Raw genomic sequence first — 19,088 nt, forward strand, 5'->3', positions numbered from 1 at the left:
TATAGGGCTGACCCCATAACCCCATATAGTCCCTATAGGGCTGACCCCATAACCCCATATAGTTCCTATAGGGCTGACCCCATAACCCCATATAGTTCCTATATGGCTGACCCCATAACCCCATAGGGTTTTTATAGGGCCGCCCCCCATCTCCCCCCATTAACCCCATATAATCCCTATAGGGCTGACCCCATAACCCCATATAGGGTTTTTATATGGCCGTCCCCATGTCTCACCTTTCCCTCTTCCTTTTCGGTTCCATTTTTAAAGTCGAAATTGCTCAAATCTCGGTTTGGCCCCAAAAATCGGCTCAGTTCGATCTTACTGCGAAACTTCTGCCCTGTGGGGCTGGAACAGGGGAAACAGCGTTAATGGGGTCGGGACCATATAACACACTATGGGGTCCCTATAACCCACTATAGGGACCCTATAACCCACTATGGGGACCCTATAACCCACTATGGGGTGGGCACCCTATAAGCCACTATGGGGACCCTATAACCCACTATGGGGTGGGCACCCTATAAGCCACTATGGGGTCCCTATAACCCACTATGGGGTGGAGGCCCTATAAGCCACTATGGGGTGGGGACCCTATAACCCACTATGGGGAACCTGTAACCCACTATGGGGACCCTATAACCCACTATGGGGACCCTATAACCCACTATGGGGAACCTATAACCCACTATGGGGACCCTATAACCCACTATGGGGTCCCTATAACCCACTATGGGGTCGGGACCCTATAATCCACTATAGGGACCCTATAACCCACTATGGGGACCCTATAACCCACTATGGGGACCCTATAAGACACTATGGGGACCCTATAAGACACTATGGGGTAGGGACTGTATAAGCCACTATGGGGTCCATATAAGCACTATGGGGTCCCTATAACCCACTATGGGGTCCCTATAAGCACTATGGAGTCCCTATAACCCACTATGGGGTCCCTATAACCCACTATGGGGTCCCTATAACCCACTATGGGGTCCCTATAACCCACTATGGGGACCCTATAAGCCACTATGGGGTCCCTATAACCCACTATGGGGTCCCTATAACCCACTATGGGGTCCCTATAACCCACTATGGGGACCCTATAAGCCACTATGGGGTCCCTATAACCCACTATGGGGTCCCTATAACCCACTATGGGGACCCTATAAGCCACTATGGGGACCCTATAAGCCACTATGGGGACCCTATAAGCCACTATGGGGACCCTATAAAGCCACTATGGGGTTGGGACCCAATAATCCACTATGGGGTTGGGACCCTATAATCCACTATGGGGTTGGGACCCTATAATCCACTATGGGGTGGGGACCCTATAATCCACTATGGGGACCCTATAATCCACTATGGGGTGGGGACCCTATAATCCACTATGGGGACCCTATAATCCACTATGGGGTGGGGACCCTATAATCCACTATGGGGACCCTATAATCCACTATGGGGTGGGGACCCTATAACCCACTATGGGGTGGGGACCCTATAACCCACTATGGGGTGGGGACCCTATAACCCACTATGGGGTCCCTATAACCCACTATGGGGTCCCTATAACCCACTATGGGGTCGGGACCCTATAATCCACTATAGGGACCCTATAACCCACTATGGGGACCCTATAACCCACTATGGGGACCCTATAAGCCACTATGGGGACCCTATAAGACACTATGGGGTAGGGACTGTATAAGCCACTATGGGGTCCATATAAGCACTATGGGGTCCCTATAACCCACTATGGGGTCCCTATAAGCACTATGGAGTCCCTATAACCCACTATGGGGTCCCTATAACCCACTATGGGGTCCCTATAACCCACTATGGGGTCCCTATAACCCACTATGGGGACCCTATAAGCCACTATGGGGTCCCTATAACCCACTATGGGGTCCCTATAACCCACTATGGGGTCCCTATAACCCACTATGGGGACCCTATAAGCCACTATGGGGACCCTATAACCCACTATGGGGACCCTATAACCCACTATGGGGACCCTATAAAGCCACTATGGGGTTGGGACCCAATAATCCACTATGGGGTTGGGACCCTATAATCCACTATGGGGTTGGGACCCTATAATCCACTATGGGGTGGGGACCCTATAATCCACTATGGGGTTGGGACCCTATAATCCACTATGGGGACCCTATAATCCACTATGGGGACCCTATAATCCACTATGGGGTGGGGACCCTATAATCCACTATGGGGACCCTATAATCCACTATGGGGTGGGGACCCTATAATCCACTATGGGGACCCTATAATCCACTATGGGGTGGGGACCCTATAACCCACTATGGGGTGGGGACCCTATAACCCACTATGGGGTGGGGACCCTATAACCCACTATGGGGTGGGGACCCTATAACCCACTATGGGGTGGGGGACCCTATAACCCACTATGGGGTGGGGGACCCTATAACCCACTATGGGGTGGGGGACCCTATAACCCACTATGGGGTGGGGGACCCTATAACCCACTATGGGGTGGGGGACCCTATAACCCACTATGGGGTGGGGGACCCTATAACCCACTATGGGGTGGGGGACCCTATAACCCACTATGGGGACCCTATAACCCACTATGGGGTTGGGACCCTATAACCAACTATGGGGTGGGGACCCTATAACCCACTATGGGGACCCTATAACCCACTATGGGGTGGGGACCCTATAACCCACTATGGGGTGGGGACCCTATAACCCACTATGGGGTGGGGACCCTATAACCCACTATGGGGTGGGGGACCCTATAACCCACTATGGGGACCCTATAACCCACTATGGGGTTGGGACCCTATAACCCACTATGGGGTGGGGACCCTATAACCCACTATGGGGACCCTATAACCCACTATGGGGTGGGGACCCTATAACCCACTATGGGGTGGGGACCCTATAACCCACTATGGGGTGGGGACCCTATAACCCACTATGGGGTGGGGGACCCTATAACCCACTATGGGGTGGGGGACCCTATAACCCACTATGGGGTGGGGGACCCTATAACCCACTATGGGGTGGGGGACCCTATAACCCACTATGGGGACCCTATAACCCACTATGGGGTTGGGACCCTATAACCAACTATGGGGTGGGGACCCTATAACCCACTATGGGGACCCTATAACCCACTATGGGGTGGGGACCCTATAACCCACTATGGGGTGGGGACCCTATAACCCACTATGGGGTGGGGGACCCTATAACCCACTATGGGGACCCTATAACCCACTATGGGGTTGGGACCCTATAACCCACTATGGGGTGGGGACCCTATAACCCACTATGGGGACCCTATAACCCACTATGGGGACCCTATAACCCACTATGGGGTGGGGACCCTATAACCCACTATGGGGTGGGGACCCTATAACCCACTATGGGGTGGGGACCCTATAACCCACTATGGGGTGGGGACCCTATAACCCACTATGGGGTGGGGACCCTATAACCCACTATGGGGACCCTATAACCCACTATGGGGTCGGGACCCTATAACCCACTATGGGTTGGTTGATCCCTATGGGGTTGGATGTTGATCCCATTGATCCCTATGGGGTTCCATTGATCTCTATGGGGTCCCATTGATCCCTGTGGGTTCCCATTGACCCCATTGATCCCTATGGGGTCCCATTGATCCTATTGATCCCTACGGGGTCCCACTGATCCCTGTGGGGTCCCAATGATCCCATTGATCCCTATGGGGTCCCAATGATCCCTATGGGGTCCCATTGATCCCACTGATCCCTATGGGGTCCCATTGATCCCTATGGGGTCCCATTGATCTCTATGGAGTCCCATTGATCCCATTGATCCCTATGGGGTCCCATTGATCCCTACGGGGTTCCATTGATCCCTATGGGGTCCCATTGATCCCTATGGGGTCCCATTGATCCCATTGATCCCTATGGAGTCCCATTGATCCCTATGGAGTCATATTGATCCCATTGATCCCTATGGGGTCCCACTGATCCCTATGGGGTCCCATTGATCCCATTGATCCCTATGGGGTCCCATTGATCCCATTGATCCCTATGAGGTCCCACTGATCCCATTGATCCCTATGGGGTCCCATTGATCCCTATGGGGTCCCATTGATCCCATTGATCCCTATGGGGTCCCATTGATCCCATTGATCCCTATGGGGTCCCATTGATCCCATTGATCCCTATGGGGTCCCATTGATCCCATTGATCCCTTTGGGGTCCCATTGATCCCTATGGGGTCCCATTGATCCCTATGGAGTCCCATTGATCCCTATGGGATCCCATTGATCCAATTGATCCCTTTGGGGTCCCACTGATCCCTATGGGGTCCCACTGATCCCATTGATCCCTATGGGGTCCCATTGATCCCATTGATCCCTATGGGGTCCCATTGATCCCATTGATCCCTATGGAGTCCCATTGATCCCTATGGGGTCCCATTGATCCCATTGATCCCTTTGGGGTCCCATTGATCCCTATGGGGTCCCATTGATCCCTATGGGGTCCCACTGATCCCTATGGGGTCCCATTGATCCCATTGATCCCTTTGGGGTCCCACTGATCCCTATGGGGTCCCACTGATCCCATTGATCCCTATGGGGTCCCATTGATCCCATTGATCCCTATGGGGTCCCATTGATCCCATTGATCCCTATGGAGTCCCATTGATCCCTATGGGGTCCCATTGATCCCATTGATCCCTTTGGGGTCCCATTGATCCCTATGGGGTCCCATTGATCCCTATGGGGTCCCACTGATCCCTATGGGGTCCCATTGATCCCATTGATCCCTATGGGGTCCCATTGATCCCTATGGGGTTCCATTGATCCCATTGATCCCTATGGGGTCCCATTGATCCCTATGGGGTTCCATTGATCTCTATGGGGTCCCATTGATCCCTATGGGGTCCCACTGATCCCTATGGGGTCCCATTGATCCCATTGATCCCTATGGGGTCCTATTGATCCCATTGATCCCTATGGGGTTCCATTGATCTCTATGGGGTCCCATTGATCCCTATGGGGTCCCATTGATCCCTGTGGGGTCCCATTGATCCCATTGATCCCTATGGGGTCCCACTGATCCCTATGGGGTCCCATTGATCCCATTGATCCCTATGGGGTCCCATTGATCCCTATGGGGTCCCATTAATCCCACTGATCCCTATGGGGTCCCACTGATCCTTATGGGGTCCCATTGATCCCATTGATCCCTATGGGGTCCCATTGATCCCTATGGGGTCCCATTGATCCCATTGATCCCTATGGGGTCCCATCAATCCCAATGATCCCTATGGGATCCCATTGATCCCTATGGGGTCCCATTGATCTCTATGGGGTCCCATTGATCCCATTGATCCCTATGGGGTCCCATTGATCCCATTGATCCCTATGGGGTCCCATTGATCTCTATGGGGTCCCATTGATCCCTATGGGGTCCCATTGATCCCTATGGGGTCCCATTGATCCCTATGGGGTCCCATTGATCTCTATGGGGTCCCATTGATCCCTATGGGGTTCCATTGATCTCTATGGGGTCCCATTGATCCCTATAGGGTCCCATTGATCCCTATGGGGTCCCACTGATCCCTATGGGGTCCCATTGATCCCATTGATCCCTATGGGGTCCCATTGATCCCTATGGGGTCCCATTGATCCCATTGATCCCTATGGGGTCCCATTGATACCTATGGGGTCCCATTGATCCCTATGGGGTCCCACTGATCCCTATGGGGTCCCATTGATACCATTGATCCCTATGGGGTCCCATTGATCCCATTGATCCCTATGGGGTCCCATTGATCCCTATGGGGTCCCACTGATCCCTATGGGGTCCCATTGATCCCATTGATCCCTATGGGGTCCCATTGATCCCATTGATCTCTATGGGGTCCCATTGATCCCTATGGGGTCCCATTGATCCCATTGATCCCTATGGGGTTCTTACCTTTGATAATAGGTATCAGTGCGGCCGCACGTTGCCCCCGACTTCCTGAACGCTTCCCTCCTCTTCCATCCCGGCCCCAAAGCTGGACATTCCACCCAACCCTCCGCCATGTCGCCCTTCAAAGTGTCTGGGTGGTCACTGTATAAAAAAACCCCATTAAAAACCCTAAAAAACCCCAAAATGAGCCCAAAATTCCAACCCCCCCCCCCACCCACCCAAAACAACCGCGATCTTCTGCTCTACTTCCGGGTTTGGCGAAGCCACGCCCCCTTTCCGCTAAGCCACGCCCACTTCTCTAAGCCACGCCCCCTTCCCTATAACCCCATATTTAACCCCAAAATCCCCATATTTTACCCCAAAATCCCCCTATATCCACCCATATAACCCCGTATCCACCCCATGAAACCTCACACCCCCCCCATAACCCCATATTTAACCCCAAAATCCCACTATAAACCCCAAAATCCCACTATTTTACCCATAATCCAACTATTTTACCCCAAAATCCCCCTATATCCCCCCTATAAACCCCATAGCCCCCCATAACCCCATATTTACCCCCCAAACCCCATATAAACCCCCCTATAACCCCATATACCCCACAAACCTTCCCCTATAACCCCATATCCCCCTATAACCCCATATTTAACCCCAAAATCCCACTATTTCACCCCAAAATCCCCCTATATCCCCCCTATAAACCCCATAGCCCCCCATAACCCCATATTTACCCCCCAAACCCCATATAAACCCCCCTATAACCCCATATATCCCACAAACCTTCCCCTATAACCCCATATCCCCCCTATAACCCCATATTTAACCCAAAATCCCCTCATTTCACCCCAAAATCCCCGATATCTCCCCTATAACCCCCATATCCCCCCTATAACCCCATATTTAACCCCAAAATCCTCCTATTTCACCCCAAAATCCTCCTATATCCCCCTATAAACCCCATATCCCCCCTATAACCCCTTATTTAACCCCAAAATCCCCCTATTTCACCCCAAAATCCCCCTATATCCCCCTATAAACACCCATATCCCCCCTATAACCCCATATTTAACCCAAAATCCCCCTATAAACCCCAAAATCCCCCTATATCCCCCTATAAACCCTCATATCCCCCTTATAACCCCATATTTAACCCCAAACCCCATATAAACCCCCCTATAACCCCATATACCCCACAAACCTTCCCCTATAACCCCATATCCCCCCTATAGCCCCATATATAACCACAAAATCCCACTATATCCCCACTATAAACCCCCATAACCCCATATTTAACCCCAAAATCCCCCTATTTCACCCCAAAATCCCCCTATATCTCCCCTATAAGCCCCCATATCTTATAAACCCCTTATCCCCCCTATAGCCCCATATTTACCCTCCAAACCCCATATAAACCCCCTATAACCCCATATACCCCACAAACCTTCCCCTATAACCCCATATCCCCCCTATAACCCCTTATTTAACCCCAAAATCCCCCTATTTAACCCCATAATCCCCCTATATCCCCCCAATAAACCCCATATCCCCCCATAGCCCCATATTTACCCTCCAAACCCCATATAAACCCCCCTATAACCCCATATATCCCACAAACCTTCCCCTATAACCCCATATCCCCCCTATAACCCCATATTTAACCCAAAATCCCCTCATTTCACCCCAAAATCCCCCGATATCTCCCCTATAACCCCCATATCCCCCCTATAACCCCATATTTAACCCCAAAATCCTCCTATTTCACCCCAAAATCCTCCTATATCCCCCTATAAACCCCATATCCCCCCTATAACCCCTTATTTAACCCCAAAATCCCCCTATTTCACCCCAAAATCCCCCTATATCCCCCTATAAACACCCATATCCCCCCTATAACCCCATATTTAACCCCAAAATCCCCCTATAAACCCCAAAATCCCCCTATATCCCCCTATAAACCCTCATATCCCCCTTATAACCCCATATTTAACCCAAACCCCATATAAACCCCCCTATAACCCCATATACCCCACAAACCTTCCCCTATAACCCCATATCCCCCCTATAGCCCCATATATAACCACAAAATCCCACTATATCCCCACTATAAACCCCCATAACCCCATATTTAACCCCAAAATCCCCCTATTTCACCCCAAAATCCCCCTATATCTCCCCTATAAGCCCCCATATCTTATAAACCCCTTATCCCCCCTATAGCCCCATATTTACCCTCCAAACCCCATATAAACCCCCTATAACCCCATATACCCCACAAACCTTCCCCTATAACCCCATATCCCCCCTATAACCCCTTATTTAACCCCAAAATCCCCCTATTTAAACCCCCATAATCCCCCTATATCCCCCAATAAACCCCATATCCCCCCATAGCCCCATATTTACCCTCCAAACCCCAAATAAACCCCCCTATAACCCCATATACCCCACAAACCTTCCCCTATAAACCCCCATATCCCCCCTATAACCCCATATTTAACCCCAAAATCCCCTCATTTCACCCCAAAATCCCCCGATATCTCCCCTATAAACCCCATATCCCCCCATAACCCCATATTTACCCTCCAAACCCCATATAAACCCCCCTATAACCCCATATACCCCACAAATCTTCCCCTATAACCCCATATCCCCCTTATAACTCCCTATTTAACCCCAAAATCCCCCTATTTCACCCCAAAATCCCCCTATATACACCCATATCCCCCTATAACCCCATATTTAACCCCAAAATCCCCCTATAAACCCAAAATCCCACTATTTCACCCCAAAATCCCCCTATATCCCCCCTATAAACCCCCATATCCCCCTATAAACCCCCATATCCACCCCATATCCCCCCATAACCCCCTATTTGACCCCCAAATCTCCCTATTTGACCCAAAATCCCATTATTTCACCCCAAATCCCACTATTTCACCCCAAAATCCCCCTATAAACCCCATATCCCCCCTATAACCCCATATTTACCCCCCAAACCCCCTATAACCCCCCTATAACCCCATATCCACCCCATACCCCCCATAACCTCCTATTTGACCCCAAAATCCCCCTATAACCCCTAAATCCCCCTATAAACCCCTAAATCCCGTTATTTCACCCCAAAATCCCCCTATAAACCCCAAAATCCCATTATTTCACCCCAAAATCCCCCTATATCCCCCCTATAAACCTCCATATCCCCCTATAAACCCCCATATCCACCCCATAAACCCCCATATCCACCCCTAACCCCATATTTAACCCCAAAATCCCCCTATTTTACCCCCAAATCCCCTATAAACCCCAAAATCCCATTATTTCACCCCAAAATCCCCTATAAACCCCATATCCCCCCTATAACCCCATATTTACCCCCCCAAACCCCATATAAACCCCCCTATAACCCCATATCCACCCCATACCCCCCATAACCCCCTATTTGACCCCAAAATCCCCCTATAAACCCCAAAATCCCATTATTTTACCCCAAAATCCCATTATTTCACCCCAAAATCCCCCTATATCCCCCCTATAAACCTCCATATCCCCCTATAAACCCCCATATCCACCCCATAAACCCCCATAACCCCCAATAACCCCATATTTAACCCCAAAATCCCCCTATAAACCCCAAAATCCCCCTATTTGACCCAAAATCCCACTATTTCACCCCAAAATCCCCCTATAAACCCCATATCCCCCCTATAACCCCATATTTACCCCCCCAAACCCCCTATAAACCTCCCTATAACCCCATATCCACCCCATACCCCCCATAACCCCCTATTTAACCCCAAAATCCCCCTATAAACCCCAAAATCCCCCTATAAACCCCTAAATCCCATTATTTCACCCCAAAATCCCATTATTTGACCCAAAATCCCATTATTTCACCCCAAAATCCCCCATTACCGGCCCCATATCCCGCCCGCTCGTGGCGCAGCTACAACCGGAAGCGGAAGTGGCGCTGGTGGGAGGGGGGGGCGGGGTGTCACGTGACGAGAAGTGGGGGGGAGGGATATGCTATTGAGGGGGGTCACGTGGCTCGTCACGTGATGATGGCGTGGGCTGGGATACGCTAATGAGGTGGGCGTGCGTATGCTAATGAGGTGGGCGTGAGTATGTTAATGAGGTGGGCGGGGATATGCTAATGAGGTGTGTGGGCAGGGCTTGCATGGAGAGTCACGTGACCACATATGGGAACCCCAAACCCCATTGGGACCCATAGAGACCCCATAGGGATGAATAGGAACCCCATAGAGACCCACAGAGACCCCATAGAAACCCCATAGGGACACATAGAGACCAATAGAGACCCCATAGGGACCCATAGGGACCCATAGAGACCCAAAGAGATGAATAGGAACCACTTACAGACCCCATAGGGACCCTTAGAAACCCCATAGGGACCCATAGAGACCAATAGAGACCCCATAGGGATGAATAGGAACCCCATAGAGACCCCATAGTGACCCTTAGAAACCCCATAGAGACCTATTGGGACCCATAGAGACCCCATAGGGACCCATAGGGACCCATAGAGACCCGTAGAGATGAATAGGAACCCCATAGAGACCCATAGAGACCCCATAGGGATGAATAGGAACCCCATAGAGACCCACAGAGACCCCATAGGGACCCTTAGAAACCCCATAGAGACCCCATAGAGACCCCATAGACACCCACAGAGACCCCATAGAGACCTATAGGGACACATAGAGACCCATAGAGACCCCATAGGGACCCTTAGAAACCCCATAGAGACCCTTAGAAACCCCATAGAGACCCATAGAGACCTATTGGGACCCATAGAGACCCATAGAGATGAATAGGAACCCCATAGAGACCCATAGAGACCCTTAGAAACCCCATAGAGACCCATAGGGACCCATAGAGACCCATAGAGACCCACAGAGACCCCATAGAGACCTATAGGGACACATAGAGACCCATAGAGACCCCATATGGACCCATACAGCCGCATAGAGATGAATAGGAACCCCATAGAGACTCATAGGGACCCTTAGAAACCCCATAGAGACCCTTAGAAACCCCATAGAGACCCATAGAGACCTCTAGGGACACATAGAGACCTATAGGGACACATAGAGACCCCATAGAGACTTATAGGGACCCATAGGGACCCATAGAGATGAATAAGAACCCCATAGAGACCCATAGAGACCCCATAGGGACCCTTACAAACCCCATAGAGACCTATTGGGACCCATAGAGACCTATAGGGACACATAGAGACCCACAGAGACCCCATAGGGACCCTTAGAAACCCCATAGAGACCCATAGGGAGCCATAGGGACCCATAGAGACCCATAGAGACCCACAGAGACCCCATAGCGACCCATAGGGACCCATAGAGACCCATAGAGATGAATAGGAACCCCATAGAGACCCACAGAGACCCCATAGGGACCCTTAGAAACCCCATAGGGACCCATAGGGACCCCATAGAGACCCATTGGGACCCATAGAGACCTATAGGGACACATAGAGACCAATAGGGACCCCATAGGGACCCATAGGGACCCATAGAGACCCATAGAGATGAATAGGAACCCCATACAGACCCCATAGGGACCCTTAGAAACCCCATAGAGACCCATAGGGACCCATAGAGGCATCTATGGGGCTCTATGGGGTGAACTGTGGGATTTATGGGGCGAACAGTGGGACCTATGGGGCTCTATGGGGCACTGTGAGATCTATGGGGCACTATGGGATCTATGGGGTGAACTGTGGGATCTATGGGGCACGTTGGGATCTATGGGGCGAACAGTGGGAGCTATGGGGCAATATGGGATCTATGGGGTGAACTGTGGGATCTATGGGGTGAACTGTGGAATCTATGGGGCACTATAGGGCTCTGGGATCTATGGGGCACTGTGGGGCTCTGGGATCTATGGGGCTCTGGGATCTATGGGGCACGTTGGGATCTATGGGGCGAACTGTTGGATCTATGGGGTGAACTCTGGGATCTATGGGTCAATATGGGATCTATGGGTGAACTGTGGGATCTATGGGGTGAACAGTGGGATCTATGGGGCACGTTGGGATCTATGGGGCAAACAGTGGGATCTATGGGTCAATATGGGATCTATGGGGTGAACTGTGGGATCTATGGAGTACTGTGGGATCTATGGGGCACTGTGGAATCTATGGGGCACTGTGGGATCTATGCGGTCTATGGGGTACTGTGGGATCTATGGGGCACTATGGGTTCGATGGGGTGAACAGTGGGATCTATGGGGCACATACGGGATTTATGGGACTTAGTTGTAGTCCATATAGGGCTTTATGGCGGCTCTAGTCCCTATAGGGCCGAGTGCTCTATGGGGTCCATATGGGGTGGGTGTGGGGCAGATATAGGGTCATACGGTGTCTATGGGGGCGGTCAGTCCTTCCCCTTATCCCCTCCCCCCCCCATAACCCCGCTGGTCACGTGGCCTCGTTAATCCCTTAATCCTACAACGATAACGAGGTCGAGGCCGAAGGAGGAACCAGAGGGTGGGCCTGGATCCCATAGAACCCCCCAACCCATCCCATATAACCCCATATAACCCCATAGACCCCATTAACAACCCCAAATACCCCCATAAAACCCCATAGACCCCATTAACAACCCCAAATACCCCACGATCCCATATAACCCCCATAGACCCCATTAACAACCCCAAATACCCCACGATCCCATTGAGAACCCCATAAAAACCCCCATAGACCCCATTAACAACCCCAAATACCCCACGATCCCATTGAGAACCCCATAAAAACCCCCATAGACCCCATTAACAACCCCAAATACCCCACGATCCCATTGAGAACCCCATAAAAACCCCCATAGACCCCATTAACAACCCCAAATACCCCACGATCCCATTGAGAACCCCATAAAAACCCCCATAGACCCCATTAACAACCCCAAATACCGCCATATAACCCCCATAGACCCCATTAACAACCCCAAATACCCCCATAAAACCCCCATAGACCCCATTAACAACCCCAAATACCCCCATAAAACCCCATAGACCCCATTAACAACCCCAAATATCCCATAAACCCCCATAGACCCCATTAACAACCCCAAATACCCCCATAAAACCCCATAGACCCCATTAACAACCCCAAATACCCCCATATAACCCCCATAGACCCCATTAACAACCCCAAATACCCCCATATAACCCCCATAGACCCCATTAACAACCCCAAATACCCCCATAAACCCCCATAGACCCCATTAACAACCCCAAATACCCCCATAAACCCCCATAGACCCCATTAACAACCCCAAATACCCCACGATCCCATATAACCCCCATAGACCCCATTAACAACCCCAAATACCCCACGATCCCATATAACCCCCATAGACCCCATTAACAACCCCAAATACCCCACGATCCCATATAACCCCCATAGACCCCATTAACAACCCCAAATACCCCACGATCCCATATAACCCCCATAGACCCCATTAACAACCCCAAATACCCCACGATCCCATATAACCCCCATAGACCCCATTAACAACCCCAAATACCCCACGATCCCATATAACCCCCATAGACCCCATTAACAACCCCAAATACCCCACGATCCCATATAACCCCCATAGACCCCATTAACAACCCCAAATACCCCACGATCCCATTGAGAACCCCATAAAAACCCCCATAGACCCCATTAACAACCCCAAATACCCCACGATCCCATTGAGAACCCCATAAAAACCCCATAGACCCCATTAACAACCCCAAATACCCCCATAAAACCCCATAGACCCCATTAACAACCCCAAATACCCCACGATCCCATAAAACCCCATAGACCCCATTAACAACCCCAAATACCCCCATAAAACCCCATAGACCCCATTAACAACCCCAAATACCCCACGATCCCATATAACCCCCATAGACCCCATTAACAACCCCAAATACCCCACGATCCCATATAACCCCCATAGACCCCATTAACAACCCCAAATACCCCCATAAAACCCCCATAGACCCCATTAACAACCCCAAATACCCCACAATCCCATTAAGAACCCCATAAAAACCCCATAGACCCCATTAACAACCCCAAATACCCCACGATCCCATTGAGAACCCCTAAAAACCCCATAGACCCCATTAATAACCCCAAATACCCCACGATCCCATTGAGAACCCCATAAAACCCCCATAGACCCCATTAACAACCCCAAATACCCCACGATCCCATATAACCCCCATAGACCCCATTAACAACCCCAAATACCCCCATAAAACCCCCATAGACCCCATTAACAACCCCAAATACCCCACAATCCCATTAAGAACCCCATAAAAACCCCATAGACCCCATTAACAACCCCAAATACCCCACGATCCCATTGAGAACCCCTAAAAACCCCATAGACCCCATTAATAACCCCAAATACCCCACGATCCCATTGAGAACCCCATAAAAACCCCATAGACCCCATTAACAACCCCAAATACCCCATGATCCCATATAACCCCCATAGACCCCATTAACAACCCCAAATACCCCACGATCCCATTGAGAACCCCATAAAAAACCCCATAGACCCCATTAACAACCCCAAATACCCCACAATCCTATTAAGAACCCCTAAAACCCCATAAAACCCCCATAGACCCCAATATGTCGGAGTCGGAGGAGAATGGAGAGGGTGAGTATAGGGGGGGTGGGGTCTTTATAGGGTCTTTATGGGGTTTTAATAGGGTCAGGGGTCTATAGGGGATTTATGGGGTTATAGGGGGGATAACAAGGGGGATTTGGGGTCTGGGGGGGGGTCCCAGTGGGGTCTATGGGGTCCTATGGGGTTTTGGGGGGTCCCAATGGGGTCTATGGGGTCCTATGGGGTTTGGGGGGGTCCCAGTGGGGTCTATGGGGTCCTATGGGGGGGGAGGAGTCCCAGTGGGGTCTATGGGGTCCTATGGGGTTTGGGGGGTCCCAGTAGGGTCTATGGGGTTATATGGGGTGGGGGGGTCCCAATGGGGTCTATGGGGTCCTATGGGGTTTGGGGGTGTCCCAATGGGGTCTATGGGGTCCTATGGGGTTTGGGGGGGTCCCAGTGGGGTCTATGGGGTCCTATGGGGTTTGGGGGGTCCCAATGGGGTCTATGGGGTCCTATGGGGTTTGGGGGTGTCCCAATGGGGTCTATGGGGTCCTATGGGGTTTGGGTGGGTCCCAGTGGGGTCTATGGTGTTATATGGGGTGGGGGGTTCCAATGGGGTCTATGGGGTCCTATGGGGTTTGGGGGCGTCCCAATGGGGTCTATGGGGTCCTATGGGGTTTGGGGGCGTCCCAATGGGCTCTATGGGGTCCTATGGGGTTTGCGGGGGTCCCAATGGGGTCTATGGGGTCCTATGGGGTTTGGGGGCGTCCCAATGAGGTCTATGGGGTCCTATGGGGTTGGGGGGGTCCCAATGGGGTCTATGGGGTCCTATGGGGTTTGGGGGGGTCCCAGTGGGGTCTATGGGGTCCTATGGGGTTTGCGGGGGTCCCAATGGGGTCTATGGGGTCCTATGGGGTTTGGGGGGGTCCCAATGGGGTCTATGGGGTCCTATGGGGTTTGGGGGGAGGAGTCCCAGTGGCGTCTATGGGGTCCTATAGGGTTTGCGGGGGTCCCAATGGGGTCTATGGGGTCCCAATGGGGTCTATGGGGTCCTGTGGGGTTTGGGGGGGTCCCAATGGGCTCTATGGGGTCCTATGGGGTTTGGGGGGGTCCCAGTGGGGTCTATGGGGTCCTATGGGGTTTGGGGGTGTCCCAATGGGGTCTATGGGGTCCTATGGGGTTTGGGGGTGTCCCAATGGGGTCTATGGGGTCCTATGGGGTTTGCGGGGGTCCTATGGGGTCTATGGAGTCCTATGGGGTTTGGGGGGGTCCCAATGGGGTCTATGGGGTCCTATGGGGTTTGGGGGCGTCCCAATGGGGTCTATGGGGTCCTATGGGGTTTGCGGGGGTCCCAATGGGGTCTATGGGGTCCTATGGGGTTTGGGGGCGTCCCAATGGGGTCTATGGGGTCCTATGGGGTCTATGGGGTCCTATGGGGTTTGGGGGGGTCCCAGTGGGGTCTATGGTGTCCTATGGGGTTTGCGGGGGTCCCAATGGGGTCTATGGGGTCCTATGGGGTTTGGGGGGGTCCCAATGGGCTCTATGGGGTCCTATGGGGTTTGCGGGGGTCCCAATGGGGTCTATGGGGTCCTATGGGGTTTGGGGGGGTCCCAGTGGGGTCTATGGGGTCCTATGGGGTTTGGGGGGGTCCCAGTAGGGTCTATGGGGTTATATGGGTGGGGGGTCCCAATGGGGTCTATGGGGTCCTATGGGGTTTGGGGGGTCCCAATGGGGTCTATGGGGTCCTATGGGGTTTGGGGGTGTCCCAATGGGGTCTATGGGGTCTTGGGGGGGGGGGAGAGTGCCATAGGGGATATGGGGTTTTGGGGTGGGGGGGCCTTCGTTTGATAGGTATTTGGGGTTGTTAATGGGGTCTATGGGGGTTTATGGGATCGTGGGGTATTTGGGGTTGTTAATGGGGTCTATGGGGGTTATATGGGATCGTGGGGTATTTGGGGTTGTTAATGGGGTCTATGGGGGTTTTTATGGGGTTCTCAATGGGATCGTGGGGTATTTGGGGTTGTTAATGGGGTCTATGGGGGTTTTTATGGGGTTCTCAATGGGATCGTGGGGTATTTGGGGTTGTTAATGGGGTCTATGGGGTTTTTATGGGGTTCTCAATGGGATCGTGGGGTATTTGGGGTTGTTAATGGGGTCTATGGGGTTTTTATGGGGTTCTCAATGGGATCGTGGGGTATTTGGGGTTGTTTCCTTTTGGGGTCTCATTATATTATAGGGAGGGTTGGGGGGGGTCATCGCTCACCCCATTAACCAACCCAAACCCTATAGCTCACCCTATAGGACTATCCCCTACATCCGAAGCCGTTATGGGGTCAGGAACCGAAATCAATGGGGGGGGGACGGATCATGGGACCCCCCCGGGACAAAGGCATCGTCGCCCCCCCCATATGAAACATAAGGGACAACAGGGGGCGGGGGGGGGGGTCCATCGATCCCCCCGGGCCCTATTCTGCCTCCGACTGAATAACCCTATAAGGAGAGCGGCCATAAACATCGTGGAGTGGAAGTAAGGGGGGGTTATGGGGTCGGGGGGGGGGGCACAGGGTATATGGGGTCACTATGGGGTCTATGGGGTTCTATGGGGTGGGGAGGAGTCCCTATGGGGTCTATGGGGGGCACATATTATATGGGGTCCCTATGGGGTCTATGGGGTCTATGGGGTTCTATGGGGGGGGAGGAGTCCCTATGGGGTCTATGGGGTCCTATGGGGTCTATGGGGTCCTATGGGGGGGGGAGGAGTCCCTATGGGGTCTATGGGGTTTTATGGGGTGGGGAGGAGTCCCTATGGGGTCTATGGGATCCTATGGGGGGGGAGGAGTCCCAGTGGGGTCTATGGGGTCCTATGGGGTCTATGGGGTCCTATGGGGGGGGGAGGAGTCCCAGTGGGGTCTATGGGGTCCTATGGGGGGGGGAGGAGTCCCTATGGGGTCTATGGGGTCCTATGGGGGGGGGGAGGAGTCCCTATGGGGTCTATGGGGTCCTATGGGGGGGAGCGAGTCCCTATGGGGTCTATGGGGTCCTATGGGGTGGGGAGGAGTCCCTATGGGGTCTATGGGGTCCTATGGGGTGGGGAGGAGTCCCTATGGGGTCTATGGGGGGCACATAATATATGGGGTCCCTATGGGGTCTATGGGGTCCTATGAGGGGGGGAGGAGTCACTATGGGGTCTATGGGGTCCTATGGGGTCTATGGGGTCCTATGGGGGGGGGAGGAGTCCCAATGGGGTCTATGGGGTCCTATGGGGTCTATGGGGTCCTATGGGGGGGGGAGGAGTCCCTATGGGGTCTATGGGGTTTTATGGGGTGGGGAGGAGTCCCTATGGGGTCTATGGGATCCTATGGTGGGGGAGGAGTCCCAGTGGGGTCTATGGGGTCCTATGGGGTCTATGGGGTCCTATGGGGGGGGGGGAGGAGTCCCTATGGGGTCTATGGGGGGCACATAATATATGGGGTCCCTATGGGGTCTACGGGGTCCTATGTGGTCTATGGGGTTCTATGGGGGGGGGGAGGAGTCCCTATGGGGTCTATGGGGGGCACATAATATATGGGGTCCCTATGGGGTCTATGGGGTCCTATAGGGGGGGGAGGAGTCCCTATGGGGTCTATGGGGTCCTATGGGGGGGGGGAGGAGTCCCTATGGGGTCTATGGGGGGCACATAATATATGGGGTCCCTATGGGGTCTATGGGGTCCTATGGGGTCTATGGGGTTCTATGGGGGGGGGAGGAGTCCCTATGGTGTCTATGGGGTCCTATGGGGAGGGGGAGGAGTCCCTATGGGGTCTATGGGGTCCTATGGGGGGGGGGGGAGGAGTCCCTATGGGGTCTATGGGGTCCTATGGGGGGGGGGGAGGAGTCCCTATGGGGTCTATGGGGTCCTATGGGGTCTATGGGGTCCTGGGGGGGGGGGAGGAGTCCCAGTGGGGTCTATGGGGTCCTATGGGGTCTATGGGGTCCTGGGGGGGGGAGGAGTCCCAATGGGGTCTATGGGGTCCTATGGGGTCTATGGGGTCCTATGGGGGGAGGAGGAGTCCCTATGGGGTCTATGGGGTCTTATGGGACCCCATATGGGGGGCACATAATATATGGGGTCCCTATGGGGTCTATGGGGTCCTATGGGGGGGGGAGGAGTCCCTATGGGGTCTATGGGGGGCACATAATATATGGGGTCCCTATGGGGTCTATGGGGTCCTATGGGACCCCATATGGGGGGGGCTCATTCTATGTGGTCATTTCTAAATGGGGGGGGGTCTTTTTTTTGTGCCCCCCCCCCCCATACAAAAAGACCCTTCGACGTCCTGATCCTGGCCACCATCTTCGCCAATTGCGTCGCGTTGGGGGTCTACATCCCCTTCCCCGAGGACGATTCCAACGCCGCCAACCACAACCTGGTATTGGAGACCCCCCCCCAATTTAATTTAATGGGGGGGGGGGCTTCATGTTGGACCCCCCC

The 19,088-nt window shown here is 52.8% G+C and overlaps 1 protein-coding gene and 1 long non-coding RNA gene across 3 annotated transcripts in view; one reads left to right on the plus strand and one right to left on the minus strand.

Annotated features, from left to right (window-relative positions):
- Positions 1-249: 249 nt before the first annotated feature.
- LOC146750986 (uncharacterized) lies at positions 250-9,932 on the minus strand. Of its 2 annotated transcripts, none has more exons than XR_014941984.1 (3): positions 9,879-9,932; positions 5,967-6,104; positions 250-348 (listed from the first exon to the last, which is right to left on the minus strand). It is a non-coding gene; the product is annotated as an uncharacterized LOC146750986 (long non-coding RNA). The 2 variants fall into 2 exon arrangements; XR_014941985.1 differs by lacking the exon at positions 9,879-9,932 and adding an exon at positions 6,182-6,274.
- Positions 9,933-12,438: 2,506 nt separating this feature from the next.
- LOC107307872 (voltage-dependent L-type calcium channel subunit alpha-1F-like) overlaps positions 12,439-19,088 on the plus strand; it is a gene marked incomplete at its 3' end in the record, with an annotated part of 30,199 nt that continues 23,549 nt past the window's right edge. The window contains exons 1-4 of the mRNA XM_085535861.1: positions 12,439-12,489; positions 14,633-14,668; positions 16,907-17,144; positions 18,921-19,026. Coding sequence (XP_085391987.1) covers positions 14,641-14,668; positions 16,907-17,144; positions 18,921-19,026 — 372 coding nt within the window. The remainder of the gene's footprint in view (positions 12,490-14,632; positions 14,669-16,906; positions 17,145-18,920; positions 19,027-19,088) is intronic.

The sequence above is a fragment of the Coturnix japonica genome, unplaced genomic scaffold (assembly GCF_054131305.1).
Source record: "Coturnix japonica strain WE unplaced genomic scaffold, WE-NBRP24 Scf203, whole genome shotgun sequence".
NCBI lineage: Eukaryota > Metazoa > Chordata > Aves > Galliformes > Phasianidae > Coturnix > Coturnix japonica.